Source organism: Perca flavescens, chromosome 1, assembly GCF_004354835.1.
Source record: "Perca flavescens isolate YP-PL-M2 chromosome 1, PFLA_1.0, whole genome shotgun sequence".
In the NCBI taxonomy this organism is placed as follows: domain Eukaryota; kingdom Metazoa; phylum Chordata; class Actinopteri; order Perciformes; family Percidae; genus Perca; species Perca flavescens.
In genome coordinates, this window is record NC_041331.1 from 32,958,921 (window position 1) to 32,981,645 (window position 22,725).

The 22,725-nt window shown below is 42.0% G+C and overlaps 1 protein-coding gene across 3 annotated transcripts in view; it reads right to left on the reverse strand.

The window, feature by feature from the left end:
* The window catches only part of shf (Src homology 2 domain containing F), a 104,127-nt gene that overhangs the window by 21,082 nt on the left and 60,320 nt on the right, over nucleotides 1–22,725 (reverse strand). For 2 of the 3 annotated variants that reach the window (XM_028583215.1, XM_028583199.1), the window contains exon 3: nucleotides 7,961–8,179. In XM_028583215.1, coding sequence (XP_028439016.1) covers nucleotides 7,961–8,179 — 219 coding nt within the window. Of the gene's footprint in view, nucleotides 1–6,959; nucleotides 7,059–7,960; nucleotides 8,180–22,725 lie in introns of all 3 variants that reach the window. The other variant, XM_028583208.1, reaches the window with a different exon arrangement.

Here is a 22,725-nt window from a genome sequence, read left to right on the forward strand (position 1 = left end):
ATTTGCTCTACAATAATTACCCACAGTAGAACATGTTAATAACTTTTAATTAAAGGCTCAAGATTGCTAGTAAGTCAGTATTTACCACTAAGTTTTACTTGAATGACGGCAATTATTTCGTCAGAGAGAATTAGAGGCACATTCTGATTCAGAGTAACACCTCTTTAAAGAGAGTTGACTTAGTGCTATTTCAGCTAAGAGGAAAAGAATGCAGCTGTCTTCAAAATCATTAGCGCGTCACTGTGTTGTATTGGCCGGTATACAGCCTTGTTTTCAGTGGGAGGATGAGCATAATCTTATGGATTTGTTTGCCTTCCACCCTGCAAGGAATTGTAGTGGTGGTGGTACAGGACATGCTAATGAGAAGCAATATCTGCAGGCCAGATGAAGGGGGAAACTGGAGAATATTCAATCCGACAAGCAATTAAATAGCTGGGCCCGCGGTGTCAGGGGGCTAATCTAGAGAAAGGTGGCTGGAAGGAGGAGCTGCTTGCCGAGATGTGGGGTGGTGGACTGGTGGGGCTGGAGGGTGGGGAATGGAGACAGAAGGTCAGAAACTCTGGAAGATAATATAAGTTCCACTACTTTGGGGTGAAGTAGGGGACTCTCTTCCTATGAGATTAAAAGCCTAATACTCATTTCACATTGCAGATTAGTGTGTAATTGTTTGGGGAGCAGAAGGCTGCCTACACACTGCAGCCTCACTGTGAGATGATTTGGGCGAGTGTGGCTCAGATTTGCTTGGATGCACAGCTGAATAATAGCATTTAGAACTGTTAAAATTAAGGCAGGCTGATTCAAGAGCCAGGTGTTCTTTATACTCTCGGTGACTGGAATCTCCCTCACGTTGTAACATATTTAAATTTACTGCTAGCCCCAAGGCCTTGAATAATCATTGACTCTATTTGCCATTACCATACATGGATGAGTGAATCTTTACACCTGAGGACTAATGCCAGGGACACAGTCCACAAAAAGCTGCTTCGCTTCGCGGCATTTCATGGCGCCTCCACGGCCAGTGTGTTGCTGGCGTAAGATAACAACAGCAGCACACAAGAGCTGATTTACACATCAACCCTAAAGGCTCACCAAATAAACCTGTTTACAGCTATATAGGCTGATGTAGATTTCAATTGATTATCAACTCTGTGGATGGTACATGTGTGAACAGGATAAGTGTTAGAAACTGGAGGTGAATATCAGGTTGAACATGTAAGTTACATTCAATATGATGTCTAAGTAATGTGGCTTTCCTTTGGTTATTATTAAGTTGGTAAGTTTGTTCATTGTAAAGCACTTCAAGCTAAGCCTGTGTAGCAGAACACAGAAGGTCGCTGTCCAAATATTAAATACAATTAGGCTTTAATTATTGTAATCATTGACAGCAGTGTTTGTTTTTCATTTTCTTGAATGAAAAGACACACCACATAGAGCCAAATGTATGAGGACTAATTCTGAGGGAATATGTAAATACATCCAAAGATTACTAAATCTTTGTCATCTCATCTGACTGCATTTGGATCAATATGTCATCTCTCATTTGCATAATCCTTAATCCATATACATACACAACACCTACTGTTGACATAGGAATACAAGCTTTTATTGATTCAAAATCGACAAAGGACACGCCAATCAAGTTAACTGCACATAGTGGCCATGTTGGGACTTTTAATTGGGACATTTCAAAACAGTGGGGGTCGTCCATCGCATATCCTGCTTGCTTTGGAAATGTGTGATGGATGTCACGTGGACTGAACACCGCCAGGTTGAGCACCAGTCTGTAAACTTAAGTGCTGTAAACGCTGCAGCTGATTATTTCTTTCACAACCTGTATGTTGACTACAGTTCATCAAAAATAACCAGAGCATACTTGAACAATGGACAAAGGTTCCTTTTATCTGTTTACCTTCCCTTTGTTCTTCCAGGAGCAGGTATTTGTTTACCCAGGCTTTTCATTAGCCCATGGCACTTCATCAAATCACCGGCTATGCTTGTTTCCACCAATGCCATTTAATTTAGTTCTGCTTAATTTGGTTGGCTAATTGCATGCATATTCAAAACAAGCTGGAAGATTGCAATGTTTATGCTGCACATTATGAGCACAAGAGCTTGGAAAACAAAACCAGCCTCTTCTGAAGACGTGTTTGTTCCATCGGCACCCAAATCATTACAGATAACAACTGTGTAATGCTCCGGGGGAACTAAAATGCCACCTCGTAATTCACTGCATACTGTATCCGTCACATTATACGGTCCGGCTCTCTTTCAAAGCACAGATCTGTTTTGAAAGACTGCGTGTTTGCATTAAAAATGAAAGTGGCGAGGCCTTTTCCTTGCTCTTCTATCAGGAGAGAGAAGGAAGAGATGCGTTAGTGACGGCCGGCCAGCAGGAGCTTCCAGGGAGGCTTGCTGGAGGAGCGCTGGGTTTACAGTGTTGTTGTGTGTGGCCAATGTGTGTGAGTGAAGATAAGACCTGTGGCAGCGCTCAGTGAAAAGAGGGAAGGACGCATTTGAGGCTCATGGAAGAGGGCTGTCAGTAAGGTTATCAGCAGGGTGTTGCTGCAGAGGCTGAGGAGTGACGGACAGCGTGGGGGAAACCTGATCAGCCAAGCAGAGAGAAACCGAGCCATGGCACCCACAAAACAGCTGGCTTTAACCCAGGTGCAAATAACCAGCGCAGGACTGTAACTGAATCAATTATTTATTTTAGGACATTAGACTTAAGCCTCAGGTTTCTGGGTCGTTAAGCCCATGAAGATTCATTAAAAAACCATAAAGCTCCCCAAGACCTGAGGGAGCAAGCGACATAGCTTTCTCTTATCTCCCGTGTTAAATGCATGGTACCCCGCTGGCCGGGAGCCAAGTGAAAGGAGTTAGTAGCAGGTAACAGAGGGCAAGGAGATTAAGTGACAATGGCTCTTGATCCCACTCTTGCTGTGACGAGGCTCAGATTTCCGATGACGACGTGTCCATGTCTGGGTGTGAGTGAGCGCGCCATATGACGGCCACGCAAGCACACTTTCTCTTGCCCTCACATGCAGGCTTCTTTATATGGTCAAATTCTAATGCATCTTCCTCACTCTTCACCTCAAGGCTCATCCATCACCTACTCAGCAGCCAGGAGGGAGGTAGGAAAGAGGCTCTGGTGAGTGTGGGTTCAGTATAGAGAGTGTGGGTGAGGGGGGGGGGGGGGAGCGAGGATGAGTGATTAACCAAACCGCAAGTACACAGCCCCCCAACACTCTAACAAGGCAGGGAATTTACATTCCATTGCATACCTGTCAGGAGATAGCCCAACAGTGAATAATAACACCAGACCAAGTGTTGTGAAGAGGCGAGTGAGTGAGCATGCAGACAGCGATAGGGACAGCCGAGGAAAAAGGGCTGTAGCAGGGAGCATTAACTCTCCCTGCCCTATCATTAATGAAGACAAATAGTCTTTTATGCAGATAGTATTACCATGTTAAACCATGGTGCAGGGCATAGGCAGCACTTGGTACTTATTTAATCCCTCCCCACCCTCTTATGTGCAAACACTCCATGGCTTAGTAAGGCTGTGCATCTTTTTTCATTATCTGTTAATACTTTGTTTGCAGACACTTTCATTTCCCACATAATTGTTGGAATATAAACTGTGAAGGTTTTGATTAACGCAGAAAAGTGCCCCTGAAATCCAAACGGTAAGCAGTATCATTAGTCATTGATATTGCACTGCCATAAAGTGCTTTAGCAACTATAGAAACCAAACTGAGGAAAACTGCTTTCTTGCTTGAATCAGGCCTGAAATAGTGACCTGAAAACATTGTTATAAACATAATTGCTGACATCTGGGGACATGCCAGCATCACCACAATGTAGCTCAGAAGGGCAGTCAGACAATACTGTGTTAATATCCATCATAAATAGATGGTTTATGTCATATGTCTACGTCTTTTTTGATCATCTGAGTATGAAAATTAAAGCCAGGTTGAAATAATATGAACATTTTTTTTTTTTTTTTTTTTTATTTATTCTGTTGTTACATATTCGTACATTGTGTTGATTTGTTTTCAATTTGCGCCCTTGGTGTGTAGCTTAAAAATGACCCTCACATCAAGCTTTTTTCCAAATACTGTACTAATATAATGACTACTTAGAGTACTGCGGTGTACAACAAAACAATATAAAAATAGCTTTGTCCCAGTTAGTGATTAATTTTATGAATAGCAATAAGATGGGGAACAAAAAGTTCAGGAAATGCACCTCTGATAATGCGGTTACCACCAAACCCACACGGCCATTGTTTTAGTGCAAAAATATCTAGTTACAGGTTCGACTAAAGAAAGTAAAGCATAAAACTCTTAATCAACCATGAATTCCAATCCAACCTGGATTACACAACTACTTAAGCAACCAGACCAGATGTCTCAAGCTCTAACTTACAGTAAAGCCCATGACCTCATAACTCCAGTCTAAAGTTTCATAAACCCCAAGTAACCCTGCCTTGAGTATGGATAAGACAATTCAGTACTACCACCGTGAGAAATGTGATACCAAAGATTTAAAGTTTGTATGGCATTCAATCAATTCAATTAAAAATGAATCAACATGAGGTTTGTGAAACAGCTGTTCCACTTGCCCGATTGCACCCAATGGTCCATATACATATACAAGGGTAACCTGGCAAAATCTAAGACAGTAGTGCCAGGATGGATGAGACAGAGATGACTAGTAAAGTGGCATTGTCACAGTCCTAAAGCACTGGCTCAGAAGTTAACTTAAATACTGAAGCGGTGTATAATTTGACATTGGAGGTAAGCTGGTTGCAAAGATCAGAGCCTTGTGTGCAGGCACAAACGCTCAAGCCTTGAAAGGTGGGAAACTTTCTCTAAGCCCCTTGATGTCTACACTGACACCTGCAAGAGAAACAAGCCTGTGTTGACAAGGCTTGTCCCAAAGCCGTCTTTCTCATCATTCTTCACTTTTCAAAATAGTGGGGAATTACTTCTGCCTGAACAAAACACAATTCAGAATGAAGACATGCAATAAATCAAAGGACTTTTTAGACTGCAGCTTTCATCTTTGAAAGACAACTTAAAGACTTGTCTCTCCAATTCCCAGCTAAGACTTTGACATCCAATGAAAATTAAATTAATCCTCTTCAAAAGAGGGACTCTGTCTGTAAAGGGGGGAGTTGAAAGAAGAATGTGTTAGTAAATAGCGCCCTACACAAACTCTTCTGGGTGCTGCTTGACAGAAAAATAATGAGGGAGAGGAGGAAAGTGATTAATAATGCAGCATCCCTTATTTAACTAATCACAGGCAGAGGCAAAACGGTGTGACTCTTATGAAGACCTCAGTGCCTAGAATACACAGAAGTAGACAGGAAACGAAGCGACATACAGTAAACACAGACAGATGATGAAGGAATAGACAGACCTATGATATGCATTTACATAGTTTGAGCCTGCTCTGCCAGAACTGTGTCCATCTGAACATGTGATTGATTATATTACTGAGTTTTAAAGGCTTCAAAACAAGGCAAAGATGAGTAGTGATACTATCTTTAAGTATGGAGCTACAGTAGAATAGTACAGCGTGCAAGCTCATCACCTGCAGGTATGCACTAAATACTCTCTCAAGCCTCTTTTTCTTCTTCCTCAAATGAGATTAATGAGCTTCCTACCATGTAATACCACATAAAAGACTTTACACACACTTAAACATATTACATACTACATTGAAATCCAGTTCAGCACCATATCTGTATCTCTCTCCACTCCACTACTCCTGCTGCTGCGGTCACTATGGCTCACCTGACCTATAAGCTGTCTTTTATTATGTTTGGCTTTATTGTCTTCTTCTAATTTTGTGAATATCACTTCATTGTCAATCATTCTGTCACAGAAAAAGAACAGCTGTAGAAATCATTAAAATCCTCAAACCGCCTCAAAATAAATGTCCCAAATCATCTCTCACCGAGTCCAGAGTGAGTCCATCTTTAACTACCCATCAACAGCAAAACACCATTGGGGATTAATCTCTCTTGCATCCTCTACTTCTAATCAATTTTGCTTTATTGAAATGCCATAAATGCAATTCACTGTTCCCAAAGCAAACAGAAGGGAAATTAAAAGAGAAATACAATAGAGGAATACATGGAAATAAAAAAGTATGAAAAAGAGAGTGGAATATGATTAAATTATAATGAAGAAAATGCCCATTATTTTTATATTGCGTGTTGCTCTGTGAGATTAAATTTACACTTCTACAAAGCTCAATCATTCTTCCAAGTGTAGAAAACTAATCACAAACTTGGCAAATTATTTTCCCAACTGTATTCCACAATGAGCCTGCATATTAATAATAGCATCTTTCATTCAGCTAAAGAAGAAAAGGTTCATTTACCTTATCGTGTGGAATACCTAGCACCGACTTAGGCATGAGTCAGGTTTGTGTGCAGAACATCCCCACAGAAGTAAATACAGTATTTTAGTGTTTTTTTAAACGGCAGTGTTACAGCACCCTTAGAGGTGGAGGAGTCAACATAGATTTACTCACCTCAGTCCCATGCCCCCATCACCTGCACTTGATACACTCATGTGTGTAATGAAAGGCTGATTTTCTTTAGTCCACTTCAAGCACTAGGCAATCACACATCCTGATGATGTCATTCTAATCAAGATGATTTGCATTTAAAGTGGGTGACCTTTTCTCAACATACTGCTAGATTTGATTTTTAGGGCTCACATGACAATTTTGGAAGTGTAACCCAACCTTGCGCTTGCTTATAACCTGCAAAACACGCTTATGACACCAATTCTTAAGAACATTTTAACCTGTGTGCTGAGGATTTAAGTAAGAAATGAATCTCAAACAGCAATATTCAGTGCAACCTAAAAAGGTTCAGGCATCAAAGTCTAAGATGAATATACAGACAGAAAAGAGACACTCCCCAGCCCCATCTCCAATGGTACCTGTGAGGGATTTAGAGGTGCAGTCCTTTCCGCCGTGGGGACCTGATCCAGTGCCACTTACAGAACCCTCGTAGCTAATGCAGTCATAACAAAGCAGAGCTGTTCAAGGATAAAAAAGAAAAATATAAAAGAGAAAAGGGGCGATGAAAAGTAGAGTAATGGGTTGCTGATTTCCTTTATTATATCAGTTAAAAGGCTTGGCATAAATTTGGGGTGCACTTTTTATATCCCAAAGCCGTATTCTTTCCAGGAACAGCCCTGTTTGATGTTATGGCTGTGTTAGCCGTGCTGAAGCTCTCAAACCACAGCGACTACCTGCACCTACATGCACCTGCACAACCAATCATGCCCCCCTGAGCAGCATAGGTATCATCTTAGCTTAAACAGGCAGCAGTGGGATCAAAACAGCAAACAGTAGACTGGACACCTGCAAGTCAACTTAGTGGGTGCTTTAACAGAGGAGGAAAGAAAGAAGCGTTAGCAGAGAGTTTAAAGCAGCAGCAGCAGAACCCTCACAACCTGACAGAAGCCAAAATCTGATTTGTTAGAGCTTGAAAAGCAGACATCTGGGTTAGTAAAGCAGAAGAGAAACAGTTTTAGAGTTCATTGTGTTAAAAGCTTGAAATTTACATAAATTAGACAACCCTTAAAGAAATGCAGTCATCACTAAATTGGATAAGTTTACATAATGAGATTCACTGTCTGAGCTTTTGACATCAGAACTAACGGTATGTAACAGAAAGAGCTGAAGGACTTTGCAAGCAATTTTCTTTAAGTTAAAATGTTGTTGGATTAGGATGAACTGATCTTGTTTTTCTGCCTATTTCAAGAACAAATGTACTCCTAAAATGATTCTGCAAGAAACAGCAAAGTTTGGAGGTCGTGTATTTTCTCCACAAAAATCTGTTTATTCTATGCAGTAGAATGATACCGATTAGTTTTTTTTGTAGCTACTTCTCCTTGTGTCATATAAAATGTTGGTGGTTATTTGTGCATCGTACCTGCAAAGGCTTTGGAAATCCTCTCTTTCTTCCACTCCCAGGGCTGGTCATACTCCTCAGGGGGTCGCTCATCATCCTGGGGCAGGCGGCTCTCTCTGGGGCAGCGCGAGCGCTCAGGGTCAGAGTCTCCGCCGTTCTCGGCTGGCTCATACGGCGTGTCGTACAGGGGCAGCTGTCTCCCCGGTCCTTCCTTAGGTCCTCGCCCACCAGATCGTATTTCTACAAACAAGGAGAAAGACTGGTCGTTAATGCTGGGTTTCTGTAATAAAACTTTATAGTTGAAAACGCCTCTGCGGGGCAAAACTCCGTCAGCATATGAGAAATGAGGATTTATGACAGTAGATGCACTTACAAAACACTAAAGCAACACATTTTTGTAAAGCCTGACTTGCACATTTCTTGTATAGCATATGATGAATGTGTGGTGATATTTCAACTGATTTGACTGGGAGACAAAATAGCATTCTTGCTGTTATATGCCTGAATTCACAGCCAATGACAGTTTAAAAGGCTAAAGTGCACTAATAGCATTGCCTATCAGGTTAAAGAGTTTATTTACTTTGCTCTATCTTAAAATGAGGAAGCAGCTGAAAACCCAGCAACCCTGTCAGTTGTTATGGCTGGTAATGAACAATTCCTGGGCATGGTGGAGTAATCTGACAATGGGCAAAAAGGAGACACAAGGTTAAAAAACTTAAATCGCTAAATTACAGTACGTTGGTAAGTTCTTATGCTGAGGAAACCAACGGTCCACTGACGGCCAAAAGTTGCCTCAACAAAAAAGTGAACGTGACTTGGGACCTCATGTTTGCTTCTTATAAGGAAGCTGGATGTATCACAGTCAAACTGTAGCCTAAACGCATACTAACAAAAGTTAGCAAGGCATTGCAAGACTTATCATATCAAAAGATGGCTACAGATGCAGGTACTGAGTGCACAGGTTCACAGGCCTCTCAGTAACATGCATGGGTGCTGGTCATCTCATCCTCAATTTATATCTCAAGTGTAAATCCCTTACCGGCAATGGTCAGGACAAAAAGAAATCTGCATGTTGATAGGATGCGCGAGTGGTATATAAGGGGCTTCCTACATGTAGTGAATGATGGTGACCGTTTGCTGTTGCTGAACTGATGACAGAATGGGGAAGCAGAAGAGAGTGTTGAAATGAGGGGTGAAGAAGGGGGCCTGGGGGGCTGAGCACCTGCAAAAGCACACAGTGTAACCTCTCTGAGTACAGCAAAATCACACAACAGTTATGAACAGCCTTGCCGCGGGCTGCACATGCCTGCTCTGTCAGAACAGAGGTGAAGAGAAAGCATCAATTTCCTTTCTCACCTCATTCCCTCTATGTCTCCCCCCCCCCCCAAAAAAAATTTGTCTCTTCAACCAATAGCTGTCATGGTAGTAATATTATTATTTTCTTAAAATCAAGATACACTCCCTTATTTTGTCTAAATCCCCAGATTTCCTCTTAACTCAGTGTTAATATTCTGGCTGGTGAACTATGATACATTGCGAAACATTAAAAGTGAACACTGAGTATCATTAGGCTTGATGATATTTATTAAAATCAATGTTTTTTTTCTCCCAAACAATAAAAAACTGCTAGCAGTCCCTAATGGCTACAATGTTCATTACAACCCAAATTCCTAAAGTGTTAGGAAAACCAGACAATATACTGGTGACTTTGCCTTTCTTAGAGCCTTAGCTAAACATGTTTGACCTGAAGGTGCTGTTAGAAAAAGGCCCTTCCTCCTGGCAATCTGTGCAATTGTTGCCAACACGTCATGCTCTGGTCTAAATTGTTGCGTGAGCTGACAGATAGACCAACTGACTGACTACCAACAAGCATCAGCATACTGAAGCCCTGTCAAATTCCTCAAGATGGACAATTTTCATTTAACTTTTCAAACCTGTGATGGAGGTAGGAGAGACAAACTACTCAACAGCTTGAAGTACAATCTGTCGAAAGCAGCTTCTTTGTAGCGTGTGCCACTCAACCAAAGATGGACTGCGAGGAAGGACTCACAGTGCCAGAAAAGAAATTGTTGGACCAAAAAGCTACTAGTCTGTCAACGTAGTGGGGATTTTATCTATCATAGTTGTTCGGGCAAAAACAAATGAGGGCATAATGGCATTACACTGTGGACACTTCACACAATGCAGAAAGGCTCCTCAGTACATGCACCAGTAAACACTTCCTGGAACATTTCCACATCTCTGGCTTGTCTGTAGTGGGATTTTTGAAGTGCCCACACTTTCTACTGCATACATACCATTCCGTATATTCATGAATAAGACAGACACTGCCTCAAAGGATGCCTGGTCGTAGTAGGAGATATTTAATCTCCTACTGCGGCCAAGCTTATCTCAAATATTTCAAAAGGCTGGGAAAATCCCATTTTAACATATCAAACTGTTGACTGAATAGGACTTCTCCATATACATTTTGCACATACGTTGTGTGAATATATTAATGTTTTTGTTTTTCCATTTATGCTATAAATCTATTTAACATCACCTGACCTAAACTAGGATGCATGTAACCCCTTTTTAATTATCCATGTAAGGAGGTAACACAGACCTAACTCCTAATGAAGCATTGTGTCCTTGAGAACTCTCCTCTCCTCTCTTTACCTCCGCCTCTTCCTCCTCCGCCTCCCTTCTCCAACCTCCCTCTACTCATATGAAGTTGTTAGCAGCCTGCACCCTTCCTCCTGGGCCACATGAAGCTGTTAGTGGCCAGCACCTCCATAGAGTAATGCAATGTGAAGAGAATGAAATATTATGCCATACTACTGCATAATTGCCTCTTAGCCCAAGGGAGCTCTTGCGGAAAAATGAGCAATGCGTTCAGCCTAATGGAGCTACACGCTGGTGGTGGTGGGAGCGGAGGGGTGGAGTGGGTTGAGGCTGCCAGGTCCCGTATCTCAGCGTAATCCTGCATTAGGCAAGCTCACACTCTTTGATCTAGCAGTTAAAAGACTTGGTATTACGAGATCCTGGCATGATTAGGTCCTACCTCCCCTGCAGAAGAACAAATAGCTCTGGAAGAGGGTGAAATAAGCAAAGGGAGGCTGCCAGAGGAGGTAACATGAGTGTGATGAGAGGAGGGTATTAATGGTGGGGTGGTGAGTGAATCTTGTGGGAAGGACCCTTTAATTGGAGGCACATTGCCTTCGATAAACTGCTGCAGTGGATTGAGACTCTCTGCTCGCTCCTAGGAATGAGGCCTGGTGTGTCCAGTTAGAAGGCCTGCTGACCTTCCCACTGTCTTTTTTAATTTCTTTCCTCCTTCCAACCTCCCGTCCTTTCTTCTTTGTTTCCTTGCACCATTTACTCTTTTCTTTCTCTTTGTCAGCTCCTGTTAAGGCATGCTTGGTAAGCTGGGTGGGGACACATCTGTCTAGGCAAATTACAGTGATTGGCATGACAGTGGGGTTGCATGTTGCAACACAGCTGCACTCTATCTTCTGTCCTGACCTCTACCCTCGGTTTAGGGTCACAGGTCAGTCACCACACCCTCCCTTGATAATGTACGTCCCCCTCCCCGGATGTCAGAGTTCCTGTCCAGATGCTGAACTTCCTCTCTAATGCTTTTTGCCCCTTGTCTACTTGGCTTTTACAACCCCTACATTCATCCCCCCAAAATGCTTGCAGTATTTTATAAGTTGAAAAACAGGAGATATTTCAAGACAATTTCTGCAGCTTGAAAGAATGCGCTCCAAATTGTTAATGCTACAACTATTTTAAGAAACAATTATACACCTAGAAAGTGTGCCACACTCCACAGGGTTTCAACAGTCATGTAGCAGCAGCAGCACTGACCGCAACCATCTGTTTAGTGCCACTAAAAAAGATTTGAAACAAGTGACAGATCCAGTCTTTGTTATCGTCCTTTTCTTTAGTTCATGAACTGGAGAGAATAATCCTTTGGGAGAGAGAGGAACATGTTCCTTGCAATAGATCTAGGGGGGCTCCTGTTCCACTTACAAAAGAAGCCGTCTGGGCATATTATAAAGGCAGTGCATGGACAAGCAGAGAGCACTGGATTAAATCAAAAAACATTAACAGCAATCAACTTGGCAGCTGCATCCTGCTGCACATAAAGGACTGACCAAGCCATCTAGCCCTCATCGTCCAGACCACTCGTCCTCCCTTTCTATTATCGCAAACCAGTAAAATTGATTGCATTTGCAAAAAAACTAGCAAAAAAACTGCATAAATGCGCTTTTATTGCAAGGCTAAAGCTTCAAATATGTAAAGGGAAAACACATTTATCTGCCTCTCTGGTTGACTGCCACCCGCCCACTCCTACTGAGCTAGAGAGAAGTGCTGTTGTGAAGCTCTTGCAGAGGCACAGTGAATATCTGGATTTGATTGAGGGGATCTCTTGTGCACTAGTGAAGGATTACATTTGATTGACTTTACACCCCAGGAAAACAATGGCCACAAAATACCCAGGCTTCAAGGATTTGCTCTGCCTGCTCCCCGAGCTAAGTCACTCTTAAAGAAAACCTGAACCTGTGCAGCTATTGTCACTTCAGAGAGCCTGCGGAGAGCCTCCAGTTGAAGAGTATGACAAAACATCCATGAGGGAAATGGGTAAATGAGTATACATTATAACAAAATACTCTGCACTGTTCAGTGTTTTAACAGATAAATGAGGTAGCAGGCGCTTTCTGATTCACACACTTTAATTACTAAACTTAGGCCTTCGTGCTGACCTGCTCATTAATGCTAATGCTAAGATGTATTTTTAGTAAACTTGGCCCAGCCAGGCTTGTTACATGACAAAGACACGTTTAAAAAGGCTAGGGGATGACTAACAAAGCCGCTGCCGCAGGGCTCATAGCAGTGAGACTTTTCTGTAGCTTTGATTTCATTCCGTTTGATTGCCAAGGTCTGTGAAAAGCGAACAGGGTCGATCTCACGGCGGCAGTCAGAGATTTAAGCTATATCGGGGGCCACCCACAGGTATTGTGTGTCAGTCGGAGAGCTGGCTGACAAGTGAAGGTGTTTGCTCCTTGACCCGTGGCAGCTTGCTGTTGAGTGTCATTCCGCTTATTGAGTGGAGCAGAGAGGAGGCTCTCGCCGCAGACCGATCCCCAAAGACCTCTGGGAGAATAGTTACGATAAGCAAAGACAAAACAACCCTGTCTTCTTTGTGCTCACATCTCGCCCTAATTTTGATTTCTATGTCACGTCTCATAGTGTTTCAAGGAACAAAAGCAGCAAAGACAAAAGGAATAAATTAGCACGTGTGCTTTTGTCATACAAGTTGTTTTACAGCCTGCACAATTTCAACATTTTATTTGATATTTAGAGACAATTTGTAAAGTCTCTGCATTTAATAAGCTTTGATTTTTAGTCATGCTGCTGTCTTTCTGTAAACAAGACAGGTTTTTCCATCGGTGTGTGTGTCTGTGCTTGTCTGTCTATGTACTGCTGCGTCTCCATCAGCCTCCTGCAGACGGAACAAAAGCAGCCATGCCGTTTGTTCTCGGAGTCTCCATCTTCCTCCTTGTTCACACTGTGCCAAGCTTGTGGTGGGTACACTCCGAGGCCTCTGCCCCCCTGCTACATACATACATATACTTTTGGAAAGCCTGGAAGCCAAAGCTCAGACAATCTATCCATGCTTGGGCCCAGAGAGGAAAGTATTTTGGGTATCTCAGTAATATTTTTGGGTTTGTTCTTTCGTATAAATGCCTTTCTGTTTCAGCTGGAAGCCTATATTTTGACTGACAAATGACACATGGTGAAAGGCACTTGTAGGCAGACCCACAGAGCTGGGTCACATCTGTGAATAAATGTTAGGAACTCTATCTAAACAATATTTCAAACAAGCCAAACATTTTTATTTATTTGTTAATGGACAGGATATAAAAACAGAAACATTAAAAAGAGTTAAAGATTGTGCAGCCAGTCGGCAGTTGCATGTAATATCCGAGTGAAGGCATGCCTGTGTGGGTATGTGCACTCGTGTATGAGTAAATGTGCTGTTCCCCCAGATGGCCGGAGGGAATAGAAGCTGAAGAGTGTCTTCCACAACACGCTGACATGTATATGGATTCATTCCCTTACTGGAGCAAGAGTAAGCCTAAAGAGACAAAATAAACAAAGCAGAAAACAAGAGGGAGGCGGGAGGTGACGGAAGTAAGCCAGACAAAGTAACAGAGACAGAGAGAGAGAGAGAGAGAGAGAGAGAGAGAGAGAGAGAGAGAGAGAGGGGGGAGAGAGGGGGAGCGACGGAAGGAGACTGTGGGGATGTATGAAAAAAGAAGGAGACAAAGAGCGACAGCGAGTGAATAGAAAAAGGGAGGGGAAAAATTGAAAATTAGAGACAGGCAGGTGATGCAAGTTTGTCACAGAGGGAGAAATAAACAAAGAGACTGCGACAGGAAGTAGGGTAGAGTGATGGGAAGAGAGAGTGGGAGACACAGAAACAAGAAGAGAGTGGCAAGACTAATATATATGCACAGCAGTGATGGGCTCTCCATATGCAGCAGATAATGAACACGCCTGAATTGAAAGCTCACTACTGATGAAAATAACTGTTAGGTGACTTATGTGGTGCAGTACTAACAGACCACTGCTTCTATGTGCTGTAAACTTTATAACATTAGAAGGATGCTTTCCAAATCATTTTCATGTGGCAACACTTCAATATAGCTTTCTTGGTTCTTGGTGTAATAAATGTTGCTTGTGTCTCTGACTTTCAGCAAGAGGAAAGCCATACTAAACTTATATACACATTACATTAAGGCTGGTATAAGCAGGTATAATGTTTAACACCTTAGTTTAGCATGTTGGCATGCTGTCAATAGCAAATGGGAATATCCTTAGTTGTGCAGGTATTTGGGAAGAAACCAAAGTTTTGGACAAACATACATTCAACATACATTCAGGGAAATTTCAATAAAAAACTAAAATCTCAACCTGTCCAAACAAAACTTGTTGCCAATATATTAAGTAGATGTGAAATCCTTGACCTGCTTTAAAAGATTTTGGGGGAATCACCAAAATCTTTTAAATTCATCCTATAAGGAAGTTGAATATCCTCGAGCAAATTTGATGGTGATCCATCTCATAGTTCATATTTCACACGTCGACCAGGAAATCAACCCTACCGACAGACCAACATTTCCATCCCCTTACCCACGGCACTGGCATGGCTAAAAACAAGTTAAATTCAGCCTTTAAAGTGCTCATATTATACTCATTTTCAGGTTCATTTGTATTTAGAGGTTGTACCAGAATAGGTTTACATGGTTTAATAAAAAACAAAACAAAACAAAAAAACACCTTATTTTTGTTGTACTACACATTGCTGCAGCTCCTCTTTTCACCCTGTGTGTTGAGCTCTCTGTTTTAGCTACAGAGTGAGACATCACACTTCTGTTCCTATCTTTGTTTGGAGTCGCACATGCACAGTAGCTAGGTAAGGATCACATCACTTAGCTAGCTGTTTTTCCAACTTCCAACTTTGCATGGAATACCTGCAGAACAGGGACATGTTAAGTAGTTCTTTTGTAGATTATGGTGATCTTGTGTGTGTCGTAGCAGTGTTTTGCCATTGAGAATGAGGGGGCTAACTGCTAGCATGCTAGTGTTTTGGCTAGAAAAAGAAAAAGTGATTTTTTCATAATATGGGCTTTTTCACTTTGTAAACCTATAACATGCACAAAAAGATATATAACACAATAAAGGAAAGGGAAAAAGCCAAAAAGCATAATATGAGCACTTTAAGAAACAGCTTGAGGTCAACTCCTTAGGACAGACGAGGTCAAGATAAATTTGAGAAACATTGAAAGGATTGCTAATTAACAAAGACAGGCATCCAGCAATGAGTAATTAACTGGCTTTGTTGTTTAGCATGGGGATGATGTAACTGTTGCGGGGGCATCTCTATGATTTGATGCTGCCTTGTTGTGTAAGAATGGCAATGCCTTACCTATGTAACTGCCTTTCCACTGCAGGGCATTGATCCTATGCGGGGCACAATCGCATTACAGCTCGTTAGGACTGAGGTGAAAGCTCATTAATAGGAGATAAATAGGGACAGTGGCTTGGAAAGGTGCCCGTCTACCTACATGAATCACAGAATAGCCCTCACAGCTAACTCACGCAGCTCCGCAGTGAACAAACAAAAAGACAAGCAGTAGATCAGCATAATGACAAGGCGACACAAGTACAGATGCAATTAGTCATTCACTGCCGTCGATTGCACTGCAGTAATGGAAATTCCATTTGGACTAGAGTCAAACACACAGAAGCGGGAATCTTTTTCTTGACACGCAGCGAGTAGGACTTATTGTGAAGCAGTGACAGGCTGCTTGGCTGATGCTGTTGGATGCAGAGGGTCCCAAAGCCTTGTGGGAGTGGAGCCATTTTACTGCAGGCTGTGGTTCTGAGCTCTGCTTGCTCTGTGGCTATTGTTCCGGAGCTGAGATAAGACTGTCGGTGGATTAGCAAAGAGTGCACCCAGAGTTCAGGTTGTGTATAGCTGCTGGAGGGAGAATACAGCATGGGAATGGGATTGGTTCTGGGAAGGGAAATGCGAAGAGGAGAGGAGAAAACAGAGGAGCTGAGAAAGGAAAGGAAAGGCGAGCCAGCAGTGAGTGCCTCTTGTCATGATGCCTAAATCTGCCTGTGTGGTCACAGAGGAGGGGGACAGGGGAGTCTGATGACACGTGGATGTGGCTATGATGAATAGTCACTTCTTGCCCCCACCCAATAGGGGGCATTTGCCCATTAATGGTGATAGGCCTCCAGCAAAGACCCACTTGCACCCCCACCACTTTGCTGCTTCAACCTTCAACTGGCTCACATTCCCCCCGGGGATGTCAAGACTGCTCATCTACTCTTCTCTGTGGGACAGAGAATAGAATTGAGAAAGATATGACATTGTGCCAATTTGTGACACAAGGGGAGCACTGTAGCAAAAGGATTAGTATTATACAGACACGGGTCGGACAGAGGTCTGTATGTAAGAACAGCGACCGCAGACATTTGCGTTTTAGCTAGTGCTGTCAGTTAAACGCGCTATTAACGGCGTTAACGCAAACCCTTTTTAACAGCGTCAATTTTTTTTATCGCGAGTCAACGTTCTTTTTGGCCTAGCAAACTTTGTCGTTTTTTTCCACATGCTGTTGCAACAACTAGTAACGTTAGAAAAACTACAACACCACACTGGATCTAGCTAGACCGGAAACAAAACAACAGGCACGCCACACACACGTTTGGGCTTGCGAGCCGGCCAAAAAGTAGTAGGCTAACGTTATGTTTCGAGTGGATGGCGATGAAGAAGGTCGAGGCTGTGCTGGAGCACTGCAGGTCATTTATTGTGTATCCGTGTCGTGTGTATATCTGTTTGTTTAATAATCAAAGTAGGTCTGTGTCAGATCAGTAACGTTAATTATTGGGTGTGTGTTTATGTGCGTGTGGGTAGGCTATGCATGTGTGAAAGATTGGAGTGTGAGTGTGTGAGTTTGTGAGCGTGGTGAATGAGAGAACTCTGTGTGAATTACTGTTGGCCTAACTAGTTCCCCACTAAAGTGCTTCTCTATATTATTGCAGGTATGTCTCTATAAATAAATAATGGGACAAAAAGAAATCAAGGGACATTTAGAATAGATAAAAATGTGAGATTAATTGCAAGTTAACTATGACATTAATGCGATTAATCGCGATTAAATATTTTAATCGTTTGACAGCACTAGTTTTAGCTTTTAGAATGCCTAAGCAAGCAGTGTCTTGGTTAATTATTAAAATTCAACACTATCAGTAGTTCCTGGGGGGACTGAATTTGGGATCTTTCAGCACAACATCATCCTGGTGCTTTGATTTCCAACGATTTTTCCTAAACAGCCATCTGCAAAACTCAGATAAACAAAGCCACCACACAGCTGTACACTTAAATAGGCGTCTTGCGGCTAGTAGGTAGAATCTCATACTTTTACTTGATCCCCCTTTTTTGGGTGTTTTTCCTTATTGTGAGATAATCCGATAATCTCTCCCTGCAGCACAACGAAGCAGACAGAAGCCGCAGCCGAGAAATCTGTGTTCTATCCACGCTGAGCGGAGCAGACAGTCACTGTGCTCTCCTTGGGCTGTCTCTCATTAGCGGAGATGGATGCGTGCTGAAACGCTGACATATTTTACTTACAAACTGGGTTACAAACAGAGGACAGTGGCAAATCTTTTATGGTGGCAACATTACACCACCTGAACTACGTATGACCTCAGTTTTACTAATTGTAATACGCCAGCAAGCCTAAACTCTAGAGGCTCTTATAAATACACCCCACAAGCGCTTAAAAAATAAAGAATAATGCCACTCATACTATTCCTGAACTTCAAAGTCAAGGCTCATTATCAAGCATAAAATGAGGATGAAACTGCAGCAAATAAATTGTGTAACTAGTTCAATATAGAAGCATAAATATTCATTATGTCAAAAAAAGAAAAGAAAAGAAAAAACAGTTGCATCTTCGGGCTAAAAGGGAAGCAGATAGGGAGACGCTGGAACGCTTGGTATTGATTTGTTCCCTTTATCCAAGAAGGCTACTTTTGCTGTAGCAGCATTGTGACCTGTTTACCAATCCTTCCAGTCCACAGGATGTGCATGTCCTCATGCATTAGTGGGGCTCAGGCAATGCAAATAGTTACACAGCAGTGACCTCGCTCTCGTTCTACATGTGTGCTGTTTTGACCTTCCGATGAGTGCAGCCTCTTGGTAGGCGCTCCCCACATGACTATCGGCGGAGAGGGTAAATACAGTACGGGTGGATTACCACGGTAAGCTGTTAACCGTGTTTACACAGTGTGTGACCTAAACCTCGTCACATGGTGTAGAAAACACAACATGACCGCAAACAGATTAAACAATGGGAAACACGGGCTGCCACACATCTGAATTAAAATGCAAACATCAGCCTTCCATCATTTTATTAAAGTCCACTTTTGCTAAATATGGTATTCAACTTTTGAAATGTTAAAAAGTGTGTTCTTGGCTCACAAAATGGTTTAACTTCTATAGACTGGATCCTCTTTATGTGAATATAAATATAATGAATGAACACACAGCGTTTTGAGAATCAGGCATTTCACTGCCGTTGAATGACATCTGCCATGACACACCATGTACCTTAATGCAGAATTTTTGTTCAGCTGAACAAGTGGCTCCAACTCCATATTGTAAAACCGGGTAATGTTCCTTTGTGTTTCATGTTTTATGTCCCTAACATAATGCATGCAAGGCAGTTCTACATTGCTCAAGGTCTGACATCCACTGTGCCCAGTCCCGATACGAACACTGCAATTAGCCACAGTTTAATTAAAACCTATTGTACAAGTGTTTGGCTACAGCCTGAGGCTGTATTGTTGTTTACTCCACTTTAGCTTCATGTGCACAACATGCAAGCTTTCTGAGGCATAATGATGAATATGATACACGTCACCCCACTTCTGCTCTGTCTAAACAGTGCCTGTCCACTCTGGTTCCTGTCTCTGCATATCTGTACTGTACCCAGTGAGCTGCACAGGACTAAAATTCTGAAGTGCTGGTGTGTGTGTGTGTGTGTGTGTGTGTGTCCTCTTCAGCCTCCATTAGATCAGACATCCGACAGCCCAAGAGAAACTTCTGGAGTCCAGTCAGACCTCTCAGCTCTGTCCAACCTGATTCCCTCTGACAGGACAGACGGAGCGGTGCAGGCACGTGACATATCATCTACAGTAACTGTAACGTCGCCACAACCTTAGATAATATGAAGGCCATTACATACTCAGATAGGTGCAAGCAATTTTTGCTTTTGTCTTCGCAACCAAAGCAAATTAATCTAAACAAAAACAAGGCATCAGGCAGAGATGCTACTTTCATGTGTCTGTGTCTGCCAGTGAAACAGAGAAAATAAAAGGTCCTCATACTCATTTCCATGTGTCTCACCCACATGCCAACCAGTTGGCACAAATATGCTAACCAAGCTCCACGCAGATGCAGTTGAGTGCAGACCTGTCGTTATACAGTACACACTGGAAGAACGAACACAGAATAGCAGATGGTCATTTGCATTATTTTCTTCTGCACCATTGTGGCTTTGAGGACATGGGAGATATGCAGGGTATTGAGTTGTCGCGCAACTTTACCCACTTCCAAGGTGCATGGAGAGGGGAAATAGTCTGAAGGGATCATCCTGATGACAATGATGAAAGGGCACAAGCCAAAACGTGTTGGTCTCACAATAGAATCTTTATACTACAAGTGTTGCTGCAGTATGGCAGCAATGATACTCTGGATGAGCGGGATTTTGGAAGCTTGTTTTTATATAGCTTTTTGTCCCAAAAAAAAAATCAACATGTAACAAAAAATCGTTACAAAAGCGTAGCAAAAAACAAGATTCAACATATTGGTTTTCTAGAAAAAGCCTTCCCATGCTGGTAATTATCTCTCATTTGTATACTATAAACCTGACCATAAATATTGCAGAAGGCATATGACAGGCATGTATTGATTTTTTGTTTTTATTAAACCCTTCCTGCTGTCATTCATATTATTTTATTACATTGTCCTACACTGACATTTCGTGGCTCTTATAAACTACGGTACTTGATTGATTTGTCATACAGCATACAATCTCAAAATCTAAATTCTAGATCCCTTGTTGGCATTTAAGTCAATATTTGACAACACTGCATGGGATGATGCATCATTTTTTTTTTTTACAAGGGATGCGTTTCAGAAATTTCATTTCATTCATGTCACATGGATCTCTGTTAATCAAAGGTCTTTCAAATAAATGGGGAGGGTTTAAATATCAATACTGCTGAGCACCAGTCCCTGAGGAGTAAACAAGACACAAGAGCAAGCAAGAAGAAAATATGTCATTTTGATTGAAACAACAGGTACACTCTTACAGTGATGTGTACTTACGGTGACATAAAACTGAAGAGAAACTAAAACAAAACGCAAATCCTGCTGGGAATGTTGGTGACAGTTTGTAACAAAAATCAAACAATCAGTTCAGTCTCACTCCAAATGAACTTCCTAATTCAAACCTTCTTCAAATTTGCTTTATTCACAGTCTACAAAAAGCTGTCCCAGGCGAGCTTATTTTCCTTAATGAGTCAACCACACAACAAAATCTCCAGAAGACTGAACAACAAATGCAAATCACCCCTAACGGCGCACTGTAAAAAATGAGCTCTTGTAAACAAAACTGATTACCGAGGAAAAACAAGCTAAAATGTAAACCTTGACTAAGCTAGTTCTATTACTGGCTAATGAGCAAATCCTTTAACACCTCCTGCTGTACTGACATTCTTACACAGGATATTACATACAGTAGTTTATACACTGCAGGAGTGGGGCTGGTTTAGAGGCGGCTGATTGATGGTGTGTGGGAATTAGTGTTAAAGATTTTTGGCTTATTCCACAGTGACCTCAGGTTAAAAGCAATGCTATGCCAATATAAGCTTGTAATGGGAAAGTCATTTTCACATTTGCATATTTAATTTTGAAGGCCGGATCTCTGTGATTGCTTCTGGAAATATGATGTATTTGTAGCAGAAGACGGATTTCTGTCTTCTCTTTTCTTCAATGCTGCTTATTTACACAACGGTTCCCTTTGGATGACATTACATTGTTATGTACTATAGATTTTTTTTCGTCACTCATGTTTGTCATATATGTGAAAATGTTAACACCTGCAACACTCATCAATGTCATACCAATAACTTAATATTCAAATTATTGTGTTGGGCACAGTGTAGGGTTGGGGGAAGTACAGTGGGACGTTTGCCTTCAACAGAGCGACAGTAATAACCTAACATACCATCATTACTGAGTTTAAACTACATTCACGGTTATGTTTGCACTGAATAACGCATTCAATAAACAAAAACATAACTCTTCCAGCGCACATGAACAGATGCGCAATATTAGCTCACACATAAAATAGCACCCTTGTGAATTAGCCTGTTGCTAACGTACATTGATAAATCCTGCATAACATCGTCCCGTACCTACAGGACCTCAGACTTACTTATTGATGCACGCACAGAGTAGTTGACAAACTTAGTCCAATGAGGGGAGAAAGGAAAGCGTGATTGCGTTCCACTTTTAACGCTTTTTTCTCTCTTACTCGAGACTGCGTCCAACGTTACTAAAAGGTAGAGCGAGCTACAACCAACAGGGAGAGAGAGAGAGTGTATCAATACAGCCAATCTTGTCTTTGTGTCTTTGCTAGTTTAAGACCGACACACTTGTCAATTTCCCGTCCAGCGCCCGCGACTAGGATTAGTGTGTTTGACCGTGGGGGGGACACATCATGATGGTGGCTCTCCATCGTGATGTCGGACAGCAATCACGATGAGATCGTCCATCGGCACAACCCTAGCACAGTGCTGCACTAATTATAATAAAAATATGCCACTGGAATCATAATCATATAATAACCTCATATGTAACACTTAGCAAAATCATAAAATGGTAGAAACATTTTAAAAAGTAGAAAAAAAAAAAAAAGGTATCAGACAAGGATTACATAGTAATAATAATACTATGTCAGTGTCTGCTGTGCAAGGCTGCGTACCTGACTTTTATGACGCCTCTCTGTTGGCTGGGCCCCAGACATGTGGCTGCAGCGTGCCACGTGGGCTTCTCCGCTAACCTCGCCAGGAGCAACAGCAGCACCGCTAGTCGCTCTGGAACCTCTGCCAAAACATCCGACAGCGTGCCACTGACTTTTATAGCCTAAATCCCC